Consider the following 19884-nt stretch of genomic DNA (forward strand, 5'->3'; position numbering starts at 1 on the left):
GACGGAGGTCTATTTGCTCGAGCATATTGCTTATTGTCCTACTTTCTGAAAGCAAATTAATTCCCTCCATTTAACCATAATGGTTGGACTTGATGATCTTAAAGGTCTTTTCCAACCTAAATGATCCTACAATTCTAAATGTTTCTATAAAAATACAAACAGACTGATGTAGTGAATGAAATAAGCTTATTTCACTTACTATTTTTCCAATGTTTTCTTACGAAAATACTGCTATTACCCTTTCTCCATTTTGTCTCACCTTTTTTTTTTCTTTTAATAGGCAAAAACAATTTTAACACAAAGACTATTCACATCTCACCAATATATAAGACTAGTTTTGTTCAGTACAAAGCTGTGGTTAGCAAGGGTTGTAGTAATATGTTTTCTGTGTCTGTCTCACTCTGCATCTGGTTAAATTAAAGGCTAAAGTTCAAGCACTGCCAGTGCTTTGGAAAATCTGAAAACAATTAGCCAATTGTAGGTTGCACTTACAGGTGCTGCAGATGGGAGAGTTTAAACATCTTTTGAGGGATTGCTGAAATTTTGTTCCTGTTCAGTTTCAATACTTGAAGTGTGGTAGACAAATTGTCAAAGGTACCAGGCTCCAGGGAGGTTATTCGGTTACTGTTAATGTACCTGTTGAAACAATGTCTAGAAGGTTAAATTTACAGGTATTTAATTTTTTAATATCTAGTAGTGAAACACAAAGCTCTTACACTACCTATTCCACGATAAATGAAATTTCATTAATCAGAGCTCTTGACAACTTAATCCACAGTCAAATAGTATTTCACCACCAATATTTTTGCTCCACTCTGCAAGAGTGTATTATTGGCAGAAGATAACATGTTGCCAAAATATATTATGTTGCAACCCCATTACTTTATTCTCAGCATAGCTTTGGCTTTGCTGCATTACTATAAAAAGCATTAACATGAATTCAAAGAGTCCATAAGACCCCATGTAACTCAAGACTTGACCAGCCCCCACAACTTAAGTTCACTTTGCTACATAATTATTTTTCTCTCTCCAGACACATCTATTTGTTTCATCTTAAGATAACGACCTTCACTATGGACTAGAACACTTCATGCACCAACAGATGTATTCGAATTTGCAACTGATAGTAAGATCAGTGCGTGAAAGTAGGAATATTTAGTGGGTATCTAATTAAAAAATATTTAGTGCCTCAAAATACAGCCAAAAATTTCTATCAAGTTTTTTTTGAAAGTAACCTGAAAAGAAAAAATGCAATACTAGGTTTTACTTACAGATACTTGAGCTGTAAAGAAGGAAATGAAGATATCTTTAGCTCTGATATGTTGTTGTTGCTCAAATCCAAAGTTTCTAGACTCTGAAATGGCTTCAGATGTTCAGATAAAATGTTGGCAATCTTGTTACTGGTCCTGAAATTTAAGGACAGTAGTTGAAAATCTCTTGTCATTTCCAGAGTAAAACTTGTTAACTATGCACCACTTACAAAAGTTGGTATTTAATTTCCCTGGTTGTTCTCTAAGCAGACCATTAATTTCTAGTCATCCCAAATTCCAAACCAGAATGGTATAAATAAATGTGTTCATCAACAGTTCTTAAAATATATTCCCAGGAAACTGGATGTAAAATGTACTTTCATCCAATTACTGCATTTCACAACTTTTAAAACAAGACATGAAACTTTATGATCACTTATTTCTGAACTATGCAGAAATATCTGGTATTTGCACTGAACAATATGTCACAATATTGCAATGAAATTAGATTACGTTTTTTTTTAACCAAACTAACATCACAGTAGCCATATATTCTCCTTCTTTGTTCTGAAAATTCCTACAGCATGAAAATCAGTCTGAATTTCCATAAAAATAGAACTAGATGAGATGAATGACAGCATGCCCCCCCCCCCCCGAAAGACATTCTACAATTTTGCAAATAGACCTAGTATTTCATCCTGCAATTTCTTCTAGTGTTAGCAAAGAATAAAATTTGTGCTTCTCACAGCTCTTCACAGAGGGTCTGGACTTCATGTCTGGTCAGGCTTCAGCAAAGCATCACACCCAATTCCACAACAAAAACTGCAACTACTTAAAGACATGGGTATCCTGGTCTACTATAAGGAACACGCCTACTTTTACTTCCAATAAAATGTACTTTTTCCAGCAATCCTGTTTTGTGTTCATACACAGCAACTACCAGGCTTTTCGTTCCAGTTGCATAATGTGCAGAATTGTATGCATACATCAGCAACGTGAACAGGGTTACTCGTTTGGGGTTAATGGTACATAGAGGAAAAGTAATCATGATTAATTAAGCGAGCATAACCCAAAATGATCCTTGTTACCTTGTAAGTTCAAGTCAGTTCTGGCTGCAGTACACTCTGTACCTAGTATAATGAATGACCAAAATTTAGGCACTCTCCCCAGCTTCTAGAGATCACAGGCGAATGCAATTTCAGGTTAAATTATCAACAAAAACATTGATTCTGGAAAGTGCCTTTATTGGAAATAATTGCTCTGGATCAAATAGTAAGCCACACATTTAGGATAGCATGGACAATCCTCACATATGCAAGGGAGGGATTACTACTTAAGACAAAAAAATCCTGACTCAAAAATTAAACCATAAGTTAGATTAATGGGCCTTCTGACCACATGTGGGAATGGGTAAGTGATCTTGCAGCCCCTCCAATGCTGCCCTTGTATCGTGTTTCATTCCTCAGGCTGTCTGGTAGAGCTACCCTTTTTTTTTTTTTCTTTTAGCTTTTTTTTTTTTAACTCTTAACTGAAAGTATTTATAATAAATGGAAACAAATTACTTTAATAAAAAACAACAAACACCACCACCATGTGTCAGTTCCACTGGCCAAATGAGACTGTGAGCTAGATAACAGGTCATAGAGAGTTGCCTTTATGCATTAGTTTGTTTATAAGGTAATTACTAACAAGGTATTAAAACTGCCAATTACTTGAGTGACGAATAAAATTTTCCTTGCAGTAAAAGTGTGCTCCAGCAGAAGCCAGCAATTTCCTGAACTGCACGCCTCCTAAATTGCAGTGTGAAAGTGTTCAGTTATAGACATGGCTTACACAGTGCTGTCTTTGTGTCAGCATTGCTTCATAAAACAGAAATTCCTTACAGCTGGCAGGATAATAGCCCCTGTATTACAAAGTTTAGTTGGACCTAATGGAACTGAATAAAACTCTTATACAGCCTTCAGATTAGCACTTAAACTAACTGGCAAATTACCTGACACAGGCCAGGTTACAACAAAAATAAACAAAACAAAACAAAAAATACAGCTTATTTGTTTCAGGGAATGTTCTTTATCAGTGATGACAAGGTCATATCATGAGGAAAAAGTAACTTATTTTGTTCACCGAAACAGAGCTACACATCAAAGTTCTTGTCCATCTCACAGTGAAAATCCAATGAGCCCCCACTGTACCCCACTAGTAAAAAATACTAAAATGCAAAATATCTAAGTGCTTCACTGCTTATTGCCCCCGCCTGTTTTCTCTTGAAAAAAATTCAAACACCCTAATTCACACTTAGGAGATTACCCAGCACTGAACACATCCAAGGCAGTTCTACCTTAAGGTCCAACTTTAGTTAAAATGAGAATTTAATTCTAATTTAATTTTTCTTCACAACATCATTTAAGTAAATCAAATAAAATTTGTATCAGCTTCCTCATCAGTGCCAAATAAATGTCAAAATTAGTCAAGAAGGACATGTTTGAAAATGCAAGCATGTTTAATTGTCACAACACAACCAAACAGTATCCTCCTGTCTTGTCACAATGATGTACATATTTGCTCACCCTACAAAAAATTTCCAGTGAAATTTCCAGTTGCTGTAACTACTGTGCTCAGACAAAAGGAGCTGCACATACTGCACTGGTTTCATTTTTCAGATCCTCAAGGGAAGATGAGAGCAGACAGAGATCCCCCTCCAACAAGCAAACCAGTGCACCAAGTTCTCACGGAAGCATGCCTGTGGCAGTCAGATCAGTTTCTTCATATGCACAAGAAACAACAACATGCTGCAACTTCCTCACAACTTTTCCTGATTCTGACGAAGAGGCAGGAGCACTGAGGAATACAGACAAAACCACCAACATACCTGCATGAATTTGGATATATGTCTCGACATTTGAGTGTCTACACTCCAACTTCCAGGAGAAAAAAATAAGTGCATGCAGACTGATTTAATTATTTTCACACAAGTCCATGTGAATAGCATCTTAAGACAGAATATCAGTTTTTCATTAGGGATATGAGAAACCCTAGCTTTTCCTCTCTGCATTCATGACTTTAGCCATACCACTAGGCCAAAACATTTATAACAGCCCTATCAATCATGATCTCAAGATTCATTCCATATAAACAACAGCTACAACACATTTGACATATTGACTTGTACTTTCCTTGCCTCTAGGGAAATATAAAGCAAGACAGCAACTGCTGTATCCATTTTGTTAAGGATCTAGTTAACACTACTTCAACACAGTTCTTATTTGCTGAAAAAAAAATTAAGATCTGAGATAGTATGACTAAGTATCTTTTGATAAAGATTGTCAAAATCCAATGTGTTCTATTTCAGCGAACTATGTAAGCCTACAAATGAGACTGCTCGTTGCTCTCACTCTATAACATGGAAGCTGCAACTCTGAAATAGATTAAGACCTGAAGCCCTATCTTTTCTTTCTAAACAAAACCTCAGCACAAATATATATATATATTTTAATATATATTTATATTTATACATTTATTTATATATATTTATATATATTCATATGTATATATCACATATATATATATATATATATATATATTCCTGCACTTCCTGCTCAACCATACCTTTCTTCCAGGTAGATCTTGACCTGCTGTGTTCTGAGAATCTCTTAGACTTCTTATCCTACACCACGATCCTGACAAGGAGCAAGTGTGTGAGTCTGGAGGTGGAGCAAACTGGTAAAACTGCAATTGTCTAGAACAATAATTTTGGAGAGCTGTGTCTATGCAGTCTGTTTTCCAAAGTTGTTAGGTGTAAAACAACTCTGTTTTAACACCTTTATAATTCTGGACTAAGACGTCTTAACTCCTGCCCCCCAACTAATCCCTGGCTGAAAGGATATATTAAATTTGCCTTAGGAACATGCAAATGCAATGATGCTGGAGTCTCTTGTTAAAGACTAAGAGCATATATAAAGAGAAAAAAAATGTTCTGCTAGGACTAGATATGTCTTTCTGAACATTGCTGAAGCCAAGACACTGGGGTTCATAGATGTTTAGTTTGACGATCTTGTGTTTACACAGCTTCCAAACTACATCTGGCTTGGAGGCAGCCATGTCAGCACAGGCAAAGCAGACATGACTGTCCACATCCGAGCACGTACAGGGTGGTCTCCATTACATTACAGCACAAAGCCTCCTTTTTCACATTTCTTTAAATCTTTGTGGTTGCTCCAACCTGTCTTCCTTCAATTCACCCACTGATGTCACACAACTGCTGTCACATCTATTGCTTCCTTCACTTTTTTTCCCCCAAACTCCTCCAGACTTTCGGAGCTCTCACAAGAAACAATGATGTGAAGACAATGAGTGGAAGAAAACTTAGCCAAAAGATAAAAAATAATCTTCTACTACTTCATCTTGTAAAGATGAAAGATCAAGATTGTAATAAACTTCCTTAGAAAGTGCTGGAAGATTCATGTTTTGTGGCTTTTAGAATGAGGTTGGAAAACTTTAAGGAACGCATACCACAAAAAAAGTCTCAGTAACTCTCCTACAAGAAGAAAGAGAGAGAAAAGATTAAATTTTTCGTCTGATTTCTACACAGTTGACTAATAAAATTAGCTAGAACTTAATGAACAATTGCATTACTTATAATATCATAGTTATAATTTCAAGCTTAACACTCCCCTTACAAAAATTTCCTGATGTGAGTGAATGGGACTACAAACTTCTCATCATCAGATATCCGATTAATTGCATTGAATTAAGACCCTTCATTTTTTAAAATCTTTGCAACAGTTAGAAATGGTGAAAAAAAGGTTTCACGTGAAATATTTCTGAGATGATGATGCCAGAAATAGAGCCAGGAGCTGGCTCACTTCCAGTCCTACTTTTAAGTCTACAAGTCTGCCGTCCAGTTGACGCACAGGCTCCACATGTTCCTTGAAGCAAGCAGGTCTTTCTTCTGAAGGCCTCCTTCATTCCACATTCCTTGTCTGTCATTGTTCTTTCATGTCAGATGTCTGCAAGTCTCTGGTCTTATTTTTTTGTGCTTTTTCTGGTATGTAGTCATAGCTTTATAGGATAAAACCAAAACTCAGAAGCCTATTGATTCCCTGTGCCAAACTTGATACCAAAGGTTTACTAATTCCCAAACCAAATTGAGAAAAGGGGTAGAGAAAGATGCAGAATGAAACTGCTCTGGGATTCAGAGATGATTTCATCATCAAAAAGAAAACAGAAGCAAATACAAACTTCCAAACACTTGATACTTCACAGCAGTTCTCTCCTGATTCCAGTCATAATATCAGTACATAATGAAAGTTTCCTTCCAAACTCTTCTCTTGATACACTGGACTCTTCCCATTCCACTTCTTGGCCTTTCCAAAATAACCATGTTACTTAGCATGTGATAGCCAAATGAATGCATAAGCTCATCACTTTATTTTAATGAAGGTAAACAAAAGCAATGAAAACACAGCTATTACAGCAGGAGCTGACAACAGAAATAATAACCCATTGCAGACTCGCTGCACTCCATGATTGTTAATTAATGCTAAAATCTTACACAGCTCTAAGTATGACCTAGATTAAACCCAGCGTAACACCCTCCAATGTTATAAATCACATTCTTAATCTGATTTATGGGCTCATTAAGAAAAACATCTATCCTTTACTTTCAGAGACTATTCTCCCTTTCGCAGAGTGCAGACTGAAGCGTAGGCACTTCAGATTGGGTGCCCTTCTAGGTCTACCCCAAATCTCAACTGTTGAGGGACCTTCTCCTTGTCTACTTCTATTTCATTCAAGGCACTGAGTCACCACATACCACTCTTTCTTGCAATAACCATCTACCACATCTCTATGATATAAACCCACTACTTACGCTTGGCATCTCAGTTCATTCCAACTTTTCATGGTAAAATTTCCTGCCATTCTTCCATTTTGTCACATGAGAATAGCGTTCTGTTTTTCTGATCCATTATTCTTTTTAATTCATCTTTTTCTTTAACGCTGTTTATCAGAAAATCATGCCAGTTTTTCCACTGCAAATAGCTCATAAAATTTGCATTCTTTTCCATTCTCATTGCAAAAGCATTCGTCTAGGCTCTCACTACTTTATATTTCTGCTACAGCAAACTCTGGGTTTCTAGATTCTTCTTCCCTTTCCCATCATTCAATCTAATTGCTGTCATAAAAATCTAGTTTCCATGTCTGCAGGTCTGACTAAGACAGGTTCCTTTTCAAATTCTTTCATTTACTTCCTCTTAGTCTCCACACCAAATGTCAAAGACTGCAAAAACTAATTCCAGTAAGTTTCTTTGCTCTAGCTTTTTGCTCACAACTTCAGCCCAAGTCACACATGGTTTACCACCACTCTCATTTTTGGGACTTCCTCCAAGTTGCCTTATGCCTGAAGCCCAGTCTGGCATTCCTCTATCCTTTTTTTCAATCCTTCTTCAAAACAAACTCTTCCAGGCAGCATCCAAATCTTAATCCTTCCCATAATAAAGTGGTAACTGAAGAGATGACAAGGATGTAAAATATTTGACCAAAATTTTCTTAATATTGGGAGCCAGACTTCAGTTCAGTATGCTAGATTTATAAACACACAATACCACTTTCTCTGGCAAGCATAGAAGGGAAAGGCATCCACTCCTACTGAATGCAAGCTTTCATTTTCAAGACTTGCATCTAAACTTCTTTCTTGTGACTGCAGCTTTCTAAATATGAACTGAGATAGCATTCTTCTGGGTTGCACATACAGCTGCCTTTCTCAGCCTACTGCAAAATGGCAGTCAGATTTGTCATTCCTACTCTTATTCCAAATAATCCTGCAAACAAGGACTATGAAAAAATATGTCTTTACTGAAGGCACTTTGCAAAAACTTTCCTTACTGAGATACTGCCAGTGAAAATTATCACTCTTATTTCCACATTGCCAGTTGAGCAGATGTATAAACTATTTTACATATTTGCTTCAGCTAATTGAATTCTACTTCTCAAAATGACTGTTTGAAGCATGATCTGAAATGCCAATATTTAGATATACATTTCCTTATTTTAAACGGAAAAGGGCACACAATATTGCCCAGGGAAGTGGTGGAGTCACTGTCACTGGGGGGTGTTTAAGGAAAGGTTGGATGTGGTGCTTAGGGACATGGATTAGCAGGTGACATTGCTAGTAGGATGATGGTTGGACCAAATGATCTTGAAGGTCTTTTCCAACCTTAATGATTCTATGATTAAAATAAGATCACTTCTGAATAGTACAAAGGATTAATCACCATTTTTTCCAGTAACTACATTTGTGCATAAAATTAGATAGGTATTTTTGCTGCACGTTGATTAATCAAACTAGGATGAGATAGCACACATATTAAGAATGAAAAACAGTGATCAGTACATGTTCAAGTACTGCCCCCCCCCAAAAAATTGGGTGCAACACCCTCTTCTTCTCATGGTATAAAAAGAATGGAAGAAAACAGGAAGATGCCAAAAATACAGATGAATTTACAAATCTTTCATCATAGTTCACCATCTTATTTAGCAAAGATCTGTGAGAAGCCACTTTCAACTTAAGAGTTAGTTTAGTTACTTGTAAGAGTGAAAAAGAAAACTCAGATACGTAGTCTGAAAATGTTAAGTGGTACGGAACACTCCCATTTTTATTACTTATTTACTGTAAGAACCTGACATTGCAATACCATAAGCTACACAAAGTAAAGGTTTGTAACACAACGGAGTTAGCTCTGCCTCCACTGCCTGAAAGCATAAGGCTTTACCAATCTCAGGGAACAACCATGTTGTAACTGGAGCAAAGTGTGCTGTCCACAGAGGAAATTTTACTGACGACTGAAATCATGATTAATGAGCAACTAAGCAAGATAAAGGGAAGAAGCTAATATAGTAAGACACAAAGATAAAGCTAGGGTATTGAGATAATATAGCTTTAAAATTTCAGAGCTTGTTTATGCAACCTAGTATATTAAACTTGCAGATCTTCTGCAGTAAGTTCACCGCAGCCTCTGCACAGATTAGATGAGCAACAAGCAGAACCAGCCTTTCAGAGCAAACACCAGTCTGCACCTGAAAAAACTTTCTAGGCATTCCCTGTTGCCTTTTTTTTTTTTAAACTTTGTTTTGTTGTTTTTGGTCACTAAAAAAAGCAAAACAACCTTTTTTTCTTCAAATCTTTGTTCTTGACTTAGATAACTTTGCTGATTTATTTTCCGTTTAAACATGATGACCTGGCACTTTTTCAATATAACAAGTGACTTTTAGCTTTGCTTTTCAGAAGTGCTCCTTGAACACCAAAGGCTTGAAATTAAAAATTGAATAATCAGTCATTTTAGAGTGGCTGATAAGAAAACTACATTTAAAGTTGGAATAACTTTGCTTACTATGAAAACCTGTGACCCCTACAGTTAACTGACTGCCTACTTCCTAGTCCTTTGGGCCCATTTTATCTCCTGACCAATATTTTAATTTTTTTGGTCATTTACTTTTTAAGCATCCAGGATATAAAACTTCATGTGTCTTCAGAGCATTTAAACTCAGCATATACCAACAAAACGATGTTACAAACTGAATGCTGTACAAAGTCTACTGAAAACCAACCCATGGATTCAGTCTACCACCTAACAGACAAGTGTACACATTTCAAGAAACCTCATATTTCAAGATACTGTCAATGTTTTTATCATCTTAGAACTCGAAACTGAACAGCCATGTGGTTCCTTGTTTCAACTGCCCTTAAGGCTTCCCGTGCAGATTGGTTTGAAGAATCCTCCCAGGTAGCAGAAAAAAAAAAAAAAACCATCTACAGTATTGCATATTCTATACGCCTCTTTTTAGGTATTAGTGTAAAACTTCAAAAAATACTGTTTAATCATTGTTCCTTTTGTTCTGCATCATGAACTTTGTATTTTCTACTATGGCTTACTAAAACTATTTATGTTCTAGATTAATATGATCAGTTTTTACAACATAAACTACAAGAATACTTCTATCTAAATCACCTGTTCCACATATATTAGTGCTTTTAAATCAAAAACAAAATCTGTTCATCAAGATGGAAAATCTCTTGATTATTTAAAACATTTCATTTAATGCTAGCCTAATGTCAGAATTTCCCTATACACGTGTTGTGGCTTAACCCAGTCGACAGCTAAGCACCACACAGCCACGGACAACACAATAGAGACTTTGGCATGTACGTCTTTTCAAGTTCCTATTGCTGAGATGATTATCACACAGCATAACCTGGGTGTAGGTAATAAGAAACATGCTTTTATAAAATATTAATTCTAGTTCTTATATTTTGATAAGAACAATAAAATTTATTTGGGGAGGCAGAATTCTCTAATGCTTGAAGTTAGTCCATCTCTCTGAAGTCACTGACTGCTGTCTTCCATTTTCCAAATCACTCAAAATACAGTACATTGACGATGCTGGATGATGTTCACAATTTTTTTTTATTATTTATTTTTATTTTTTTTTAAGTTCCACATGTGAAGGAGCATGAATTTACCACTGAAACTGTATATCCTTAAACAAAATCTTAAACAATGTTATAGAATTTGCAAACCAGTGGGTGTTCTTCCTTCTTCACAAAGCATAAATCCATAAACTAAAAATCTTCAGAAGGTATTAACTGGACTCTGCAGACAAATGATAGTTGGCAGTTAAATGCCATACAGGACTTTCATATAAGGAGGGTGTACTTATTTTACTCAGTTTCAATCAATATCTTCAGCTTTAGTTGCACTGCTTTGCCCTTAGGTTAAATCACAACCCAAAGCATCTTTAAATGCCCTTCGTCGCTGACTGTTGGGAGATTCCCAATTATTCTGAATGTAACCCAATTTAATTCCAAGTTATCTTTTATTAATCCAAATAATTTCTTGAGCTCTTAACATACCACGACAACATATGCTAGACCTACAGGCGTTTTTTGTATGACATACATTATGCTTATGCATGCATACACAAAGATGACAACACTGAACAAAGCCTCAACCTTGCATGAAATCATACCTTGATTCTGGTATGTAGTAACAGCATTACGTATTTCAAATTAATCAAAGTTGAAGGATAAAAGTCACACTCAAACAACATTTGTTTGTTTTACTTATGTGGGTTAAATATCTCTTCCCAAAAGTGGAATCAAGACTTCTTCAGTGCTTGGAGAAGGCATCAAGTCTACTATAATAAGCTCAGATCCTGTGTGCTAGCATGTTTTTTTTGTTTGTTTGTTTTTTCTCTCCAGGGAATCGTGAAAGAGCTTATCTATACTATAGAGACACTATGGAAAAGTTCTGGTAAGAACTTTTGAACATTACTAGCTTACAACCAAAGCAGTCGTGCTGAAACATACTTGATTTTAGTATATACTACCTTTATACCAGTACATATAATGGACATCTGAAATAAAAAAAAATAATAAAAAAATCACTTCCACTCTTCAGAGTATGAATGTAAGGAATCTGGATTCAAACTAGGTTCAAAACTTTACAGCAATGACAGACCTAAGAGGCAAGGTTTTCTTCCCACGTATCAATGTCATGAATTCTAGCAGGTTTTCATGATCAATAGGACAGGACTAGTATATCTTGGTTAAGGAATACCATTAGAATAGGAAACTACTTGAGAATTTTGCTTATTTTCCTAGAACTAGAATATCTGTGTCTGTTAGAGGAACGGGCACTAAAGAGATCCACCTATCCAGAAATAATGGAGAATAACTCATTTATTCTCCTGTAAGTACAGAATTTTCAAATCTGACTCCCTGCCCATGGCGGGGGGGGGTGGAACTAGATGATCTTTAAGGTCCCTTCTAACCCGAGCCATTCTATGATTCAGAACAATTTCTATATCAATTTAACCAATTTTAAAAGCACTTCAGGAATGCAAATTAGGAAACATCTAACATATTTCAGGTTCTATAGGTAAGTATGGCTACATTAATACAGCTACATTACTGTGGATGGCATCCATACTCTATATATTTGTGGTAATCAGTTAGCAAATCTAGTATTCTCTCTAAAACCTGGTGTTGACCAGCACTTGGAGCGACCTAGCAGCTACTGTTCTGACTGGGGAGCTGGAAGTCCATGGAAGCAAATGGCTCAACTTCTCTCTTTCTGCCTTCTCTGCCAGAAGATAGTGAAAGGCTTGGTGTCTAGGCAGAAAGAAAGCCTGACATTTCAGTTTCAAATAATTGACTTAAATGGTCAATCATGCTGAAAGATGTTATCAGACTTTTACAAGTAACAATCACTGTAAAACAGGCAATGCCTAAGTACATTTGCTAGATGTTTCAAAAGGAACCTAATTTCAGACACCTAAAAAGTAGTTTAAAGTAGATACCTGGATGGGCTTTAGTGGACAAGTCATCTGAACTTAGAAAAGACTTCAGGAAGAGCAGTTTTCTCCATTCATTCTGAAGAGGATCTACAGCTCCCAACTCATCCTTACCGTGTTGAACTCTCAGGAATTTAGGATAGGGAAGATAAGTCCTACTTTTTGCTCTGTCCAGCAGATATTACATCTATTAATGTCCGAGAAACCATGACAGCTTCACAGCCAAAGGCCTCCAGAACAGATTTAGCTCTAAGTACCACCCATTTAGTTCACAAGAGTTTCCAGATTCCCAGAAGGCTCAGCAGCTCTCCTATGAAGTTTGATATGATACATATTCATCACATTTTATCTATGCGATGAGTATGTTAGATGCACCTCCAGCCATATAATGAGCCTACCTCCATTTGCTTGTATATTCCTTCACACAGACATATGGTCTTTCCAGGGAAGTGGTGGGGGTGTGCGTGCCCAATACCTTGTTCAACTCTCAGTTGGCATCCATACAAAACGAGATGTTGGCATCAATGTTTAATATTACCAACAGACTTTGACCATGAGACTGGGAACATCTATTGCTCCAGGTATGTTTACCCTGCATAATTCAGCAGTATGAAAATATCTGAGCTAGATAAATATCAATTAGATAGCTAGAAATGAGGTAGCTCCAGAAATAGAAACTACACTAACATGATAATCCACTCATGCTTGTTGATACTGCTAAAAGAATTCAGACATTCAGCACTGTATGGAGATACCTGCAGAATCATTCACTGTAGACATACCATGAGTGCAATCCCTTCTGCAAGGCAAAAAAATTCTTGCAGAACAGGTAAAATTAAGTCTCCACTGTTGAGTTGACAAGTACTTGGAAGAATTTTATCCGCTTCATAGAAGAAAGTTTCTTGACCAGTAAAGATTTTGGCCAGAAAGGAAGGCACCACTTTCACAGCATTCCTTGAGGACTCCTTGGAAGGAACAGCTGGCTTTTCACTGACAGTAATGTATGGACTTATATGTATCTTATAAGGAACATAATCAAATCAAATTTCAGAAGACTAACCACCTCTTTTCCACTACTAGGTGAAGCGGGAACAAAGACTCAGCAAAGAAACAGTGCTTTGTTTTGGAAAGGTTCCACAAGCTCCTTTCATTTTTAAAGTTGAAAACTGCAGAAAGTCATCAGAAGTATATTTCAAGCAGTTATTCTTTGAAGAGCATAAAAATTATATTCTAATTGTTCCCTATGCGTTTCCTTCGCTTGAATTAGGTATCATATTAACTCAGTTTGATACAACCCCTCCCATAACTGAATACATTTTTTTTAAACCTCTAAAAAAAGTATTAGAAACATTTGCAGATTTATGAAACTGGTTTATTACAGGTATTTTTATGCCAGACAACTGCTGCATACTTATTCTTCTTTACTTATACCCTTTTTTGTAAAATGAGACTTACCATCTTTCTACAGGAATAATTTTTAACCTGTAAGAAGTTTGAAAAAGAAACCTTTGCTAAATGAACAAAATGCTTTATTTTTTATTTTTATTATAAATGCTCTAATTATCCATGCCATATGCAAGCGTATGTAGAAAGAACAAGCAATTGTTTTTAACTATTACATACTGACAGTTGTTAGTCAATGTAAAACTTTAATGTGGTTGAAATAGTTCTTTAAGTACTTAATCTCAATGAATCTTTACAGTGGTCATACAACTGGTATTAAATCTCAGCTTGGGCATACCTATATTCTCTCAAAACCATACAGAAGTAATTGAAACTAGAATAAGAACAAGCTATCACCCAGCCAGACCAACTTTAACCGCACTGGTTGTATGAAAACAACTTTTAGAATCTTCCCCTCCCCCCTTGTATGTGTCATAGTACAGAAAACAGATCTAATAAAGTTTGTTGTTTTTTTTTTTCCATGTTTTACCACCTGGGCAAAAGAACCAAGCTAGTAACCTATGGATATGGAACAACCAATCCAGCAGCACCTGATTTTCATTCTCTCAGAGGAAAACAAAAATCTTTGCACAGCTTCAGAAGGGTGATTTTAGGTTCATCTAAACTAGTTAAGTTTCTATGAAAAGGACTAGAGGTGATGTTAAGACAAATTCTCAAGTTTGTATTCATCACAAGTAAGGCAAGACAGTATAAAACTTTATTAAGTTAATATTTCCAACCTTGTGGTGGTAAAAAGAACCTTAACAAGGTAAAAAAAAATAAACAGAAATACATTCTTTAGATCAATGAAATGCTTAAACTACAGAATGCTATGCCAGTGTAAAAATAACGTCAACACTAATGCAAAATTGAAATAGATGATATGCTTAAATTCAATAGTTATTTGTCAGACACCATCTGCTTTTTCTTTCATTCTTTTCTGATTCTGATCTGTAAGAAACCACATCAGTATCAAATGTCACTTAGTTCTTATTCAAACAGAGCAGTCCAGACACAGCGGCTGCACCAGCTGACTTAGCTGACCTGGGCCTAGAGTAAAAACAAACCCCTATAAATCACCAGATGTAAGCAATTGAATAGTGATCAATTTAATTAGCTGAACAGCTTTCTGAAGTTTACTGTATTGTTTTAACCCTTCAGGCTTCTTCAAAAAAGGTAACTTGCAATTTGTATTCATGAGTGGGATTTGGCCAGAGGGCTACATATTACTAGGCTTAAACACTTTAGATTCCCATTGATAAAACTCAAACCCCACACATGAAAACACGTTGGCTTTTTTTCTCCACTTAACAGTAGGATACAAACTTCTTTTTTAAGCATTACCCTCAACATTTTGGAGAAATTAGAACACAAGAAAAACAATTGAACTTATTTCAGGTGAAATGCTCAGGAATAAGATTTCCTCTAAAATCAGGAAATTTGGTTTGGGGTCCTATTTACCTTTTACAATTTTATGCCTGTATGATAGATACCACATCAGGTAACCTATTATTTTTTTCAAACGAAGCAATGAACGTGTACATAATTGTGTCACAACCGTATGTATTAACCACAACTGGAAAAATTTTATGCCACACATTAAAATGTCTTTCTGCGACCATTTTTAAGACATTGACACAACATCTTCTAACCTAGATATTTGTCCTAAAGCTGTGTGTCAAGGGGATTTCCCCACACTGCCCACTGAAATTAATGGATTTCTGCCATGATTTAACGCAACTGGGATTTCAGCCAAGACGTGTAATAATAGAGTGTAACTCTTGTTTTAAAGTCTGCATTGTATGAGTTTACGTAACATTTACTAATGTTTGTTCAGTGCCTAGCACAACAGGGCTGAGGCTTCTGGGCACTACCACAACATAAATTTATTCTAATGCAGTCTTTGTATCTGAGGGAAGCATAAAAACTACAAGGATTAAGCTCAATTATACACATTTTAAACAACCTGCTAAATAATATGACATAATCAACTTCCTAACCACAAGCCGCTCTATTTCCAATTATTTTACTTTAATCTCTGCAATGCACATATTTCCACTAACCCTACAGAGTTAGCTCCACTAAGCAGGGACAAGAGATAGATCTACTTACAAAGACAGAAGAGTTATATTTGCAGATACTGGCCCCAAATTTGGAATCATCTCCAGTTCATTGTTGTTCAACTTCCTATTAATATTTAAAAAATTGAGAGTTAGCTTTAACGTAAATCAGAAGTATATACATTGGATTTATTAAATTGCTGGTGTCAACCCAAAATTTGAAATTAATTCCAGTTTCACTTAATGTAAAATATCAGAACATAACTGTCAACCTATTATCCCAAGTTATTGATATCCCAGTGATACAATTAACATATACAAACCACTTAAAAAAAAAAAAAAGGCAAACTGACTTACACTTCCCGAAGACTATGGAGGTGATCCAAGAAACTGGTCTTGATTGAAGATAATTTGTTGTGACTTAAGTCCCTATGAGGTTACAAAAATAAACAACCTGTCAGTTTTGCCATGAAATATTGCATAAAGCAAGACAATTACAATTGAAAATATGTTATCATTTGTTTCCAAGTACATAAAAAGTTATGTTTTATGTTAGTAGAACTAGAATAGAAACGCATTTAACTTTACAAGGTATATAAGTGCTAACAGCTTGATCACTGCCGACAGTGTCAAAGAATTTCCTGAACCATTTAAAAGAATTGCTCATTTTGTGTTCTGTGTGTGCCTGCGTGTCTATGTATCAAAGACACATGAAAAAACACCTCAAAATGTTGACTTATACACATCAAAAAACCCTCTCTTCCCAGCAAAATATCTGGCTAAAGCAACCTGTTGGCTACAAGGAAAATTCATAAAAACTCATTGCCATTTCAACCTTGAGTCAATTATTATACTTGCACCATCTACTCTCCTCACTTGCTTCTGCAAAGCAACTCACAAATCTTCAGTACATAGTGAGGACTGTACATAAATCTCAGTTCCATTTTCATGCTTTCACACAATTCAGGGCTCTATTCTTACATAACCAAATTCAGTTGGGACCTTAAACAAGAAAATATATACAGGAAGGCCTAACTCTATCTTGAATTTTAAGATGTCTCTGCACTATTCACATTATCATCGCCTTACTTGCCCTTGAAGTAGCTCGAGCTCAGCTTGTGCCACTCCACACTGAAGATCCCAAAATACAAATTGATGCAGTTTTACGAGAGCCCATGTTAGAGCCTTTGCAAACAACAGTGTTTGCTGTTAAACAGGCTAGGGTACTAAGAGTGCAACACACCTTCTTGACCATTGTCAGGAAATTATCTTCCCTACAGACATGTAGGGAATTCTTCACCATATGGCCTCTTGACCATTTGAAAACCATCATAAAACAGAGTCCTAAGAAACATTTGCTGTGGTCTCAGAAGTACTGGAAACATCACAGATATAAAAGAATGGCTATACAGTAGAAGACAGAAAAGTTAACTACAGAAATTCAAACTTGCAAGTCTATAGAGATCTGCACAAGCAGTACAAGATTTACATCTGGCCATGTTACCACTGCTAGCCCTGCTTGAAGACCTCCCTCTTTTTAGTCATCCATTCCCACAACCTGCAAGTTCCTGCTCCCATACTACAGCCTGTCATTACCTTATCTGCACTGATAGAGCTGTCTGCAAAGTGCTTGCTGTACATCGTAACACTCAGTTTTTAACACAAGCCAGGAAACAAAAGTTTCACTATTCTGAAGGAGTTCTTAACCTCACTTCAGTGAGACCCTCAAAGAATTGCATCAGCACACTTTTTCCCTGTGCTAATTGAGCACTGCATCTGGAGCACTCAGCAACACGCCTGGTTGTGATAAAACTGGAAAGGGCTTGGAAATGAGGGTGCTGAGCATCACTAGAAGGGCCTGGAAGTCAATGCCTAGGCCAATACCAAGACAGATCCTCATCAGACCATGTAGAAGTGAAGCATATTTCCATTTGATTCTTGAGTAAACTCCCGTAATCCATACTTTTTCTGAAGAATATAATTCAGTACATGGTCACCTACACTAAGCACGCCAGGCACAGGTTTGTGACTGTCACAGACGTGTCTGTTCTCCTTCTATAGTCTTCAAAGTAATGATTCCTGATAACCAGCATATCCATGCTGCACATGGATCAAAACTGGCTTAAATCAAGCCAGCTTTACAGTTTGTGCTAGGCGTGCTATACAACTAAGCCCTGAGCAACTGTGGATCTACAGAATGGGTTTCTCTTCACCCAATACCACAGGTCCTTGGACACAGAGGAGAAGTCCTGAGACCCAGCCAGCCACTTATGCTTCTTAAACTGTGCAGGGGGACAGCACAACCATGCTTTAGCCTCTCCCGTTTGCTGCTTTACACAGTACTTTTCCAGTGTTGCCAGGACTAAGTATCTGCTTTACAAGACTCTTAAACAGCATCTTCCCTGCTACGCACAGGATACAGGCAGCCACCCCCACCCACCCCAGTCCTCACCTGCAGCACCAGCACAGCCCCAGCAGGAGGCTCAGTGACTGCCCACCGAAACCCCAGCACAAGGGAGGACTCAGGTCACCAAGCAAAGGACAGGCAATGTCACCCGTCCCCCCCTTTTTGAACCATACTAAGTTAAAAAAAAAAATTACACTCAACAACCCCCAGCATTACAAACCATCCCGGCCACATGCACACATTACCAAGGGTACCCCAGCACTCAGCCACTCAGTGCAGCAACGGATCAGGCCCAGAGGGCCGGGGTGCAGCCGCCCCAGCCTGACTCTGTCGGGCACAGGGAGGAGATGAACGTCACCTTTCCCCAGTTGGGGCACTTCAGGAATGCACACAGGGCAGAGCTGCAGGTGTGTAAGCGATTTTTCAGCACAAACAAAGTGGGGCAGGTGCCGGGGGGAGCCACCTAGAGAAGAGGCACACCCTTCACCGCATTCAGGTGGCCACGGAAGGATGTCTTCTGCGATGCAGCTCTGGACTCACACACCTAAAATACACCTGTGTCTTCTTCTTCCAGGTGTCTAAAACCCTCAAGATTTTCCTCTTAAAAAAAGGGAAAACCAATATAGTGTTAAACGTTTTCAAAAAAGCCACAAATGTTAGTTTCATCACTATGATTTTGAGTTCTCCTGTAAATGAGGTTAACCACACTTGAGTTAGAGGACTGCATCTTTCACTGCTTAAAAGTCTAGTGCAAACATTTGTCTGGCCATAGACTTGAGAAAAATCCATTTGTTTAACATTTGAACACATCAGCTGTACAGGTTTGATATTCTCATACTGCCTTCTTACATGTAAATACTGAAAAAATACTCTGTTACAAAAGATCTAGGTTGTAACAGCGATGGGAATCTAACTTGTTCCTTTAAAGCAGCCAAAGCAGAGACAATTTTTACCCTTAAACTTAACTCGGTATTTGGCTTTAGACTGTACGGATTATAAGAACTATGCAAATAAACAGCCAAAATTCAGTGAAGCCATGGCTGTTAGTGCCTAATTTGTTACTGCTCTTCATACTTTAGACAAGACTTCGGGATCAGTAATTATTTCAACAAAGAGCTTTCAACATTAGTGCTAAAAACCTGCATTTCTTCATTTCATCTAAAAACCCTGCAAAAGGTTTATTTAAAACGTTTGCCTAAAGGACCCACCAGACAGTAACAGACGTGAGTAGATTTGTTCTGCTGGAGTTATAACATGTTTAAAAAAAAAAGAAAAAAATCTGGCAGAGTCCTTAAACTATAAAAATCCTGCAATTACAACCACTGCTGTGCATGATCACCACACTGGAGCCAGACACTTTCACTCATAGCTCAAG

At 37.0% G+C, this 19884-nt stretch overlaps 1 protein-coding gene across 2 annotated transcripts in view; it reads right to left on the bottom strand.

Moving 5' to 3' along the window:
• The window catches only part of LRIG3 (leucine rich repeats and immunoglobulin like domains 3), a 43746-nt gene that overhangs the window by 19251 nt on the left and 4611 nt on the right, over positions 1-19884 (bottom strand). For both annotated transcript variants that reach the window (XM_080576965.1, XM_080576966.1), the window contains exons 2-5: positions 16460-16531; positions 16155-16229; positions 1272-1406; positions 493-636 (exon numbers count right to left, since the gene is read on the bottom strand). In XM_080576965.1, the coding sequence (XP_080433091.1) occupies positions 493-636; positions 1272-1406; positions 16155-16229; positions 16460-16531 (426 nt within the window). The remainder of the gene's footprint in view (positions 1-492; positions 637-1271; positions 1407-16154; positions 16230-16459; positions 16532-19884) is intronic.

Source organism: Anser brachyrhynchus (assembly GCF_964034855.1).
Source record: "Anser brachyrhynchus genome assembly, chromosome: 1".
In the NCBI taxonomy this organism is placed as follows: domain Eukaryota; kingdom Metazoa; phylum Chordata; class Aves; order Anseriformes; family Anatidae; genus Anser; species Anser brachyrhynchus.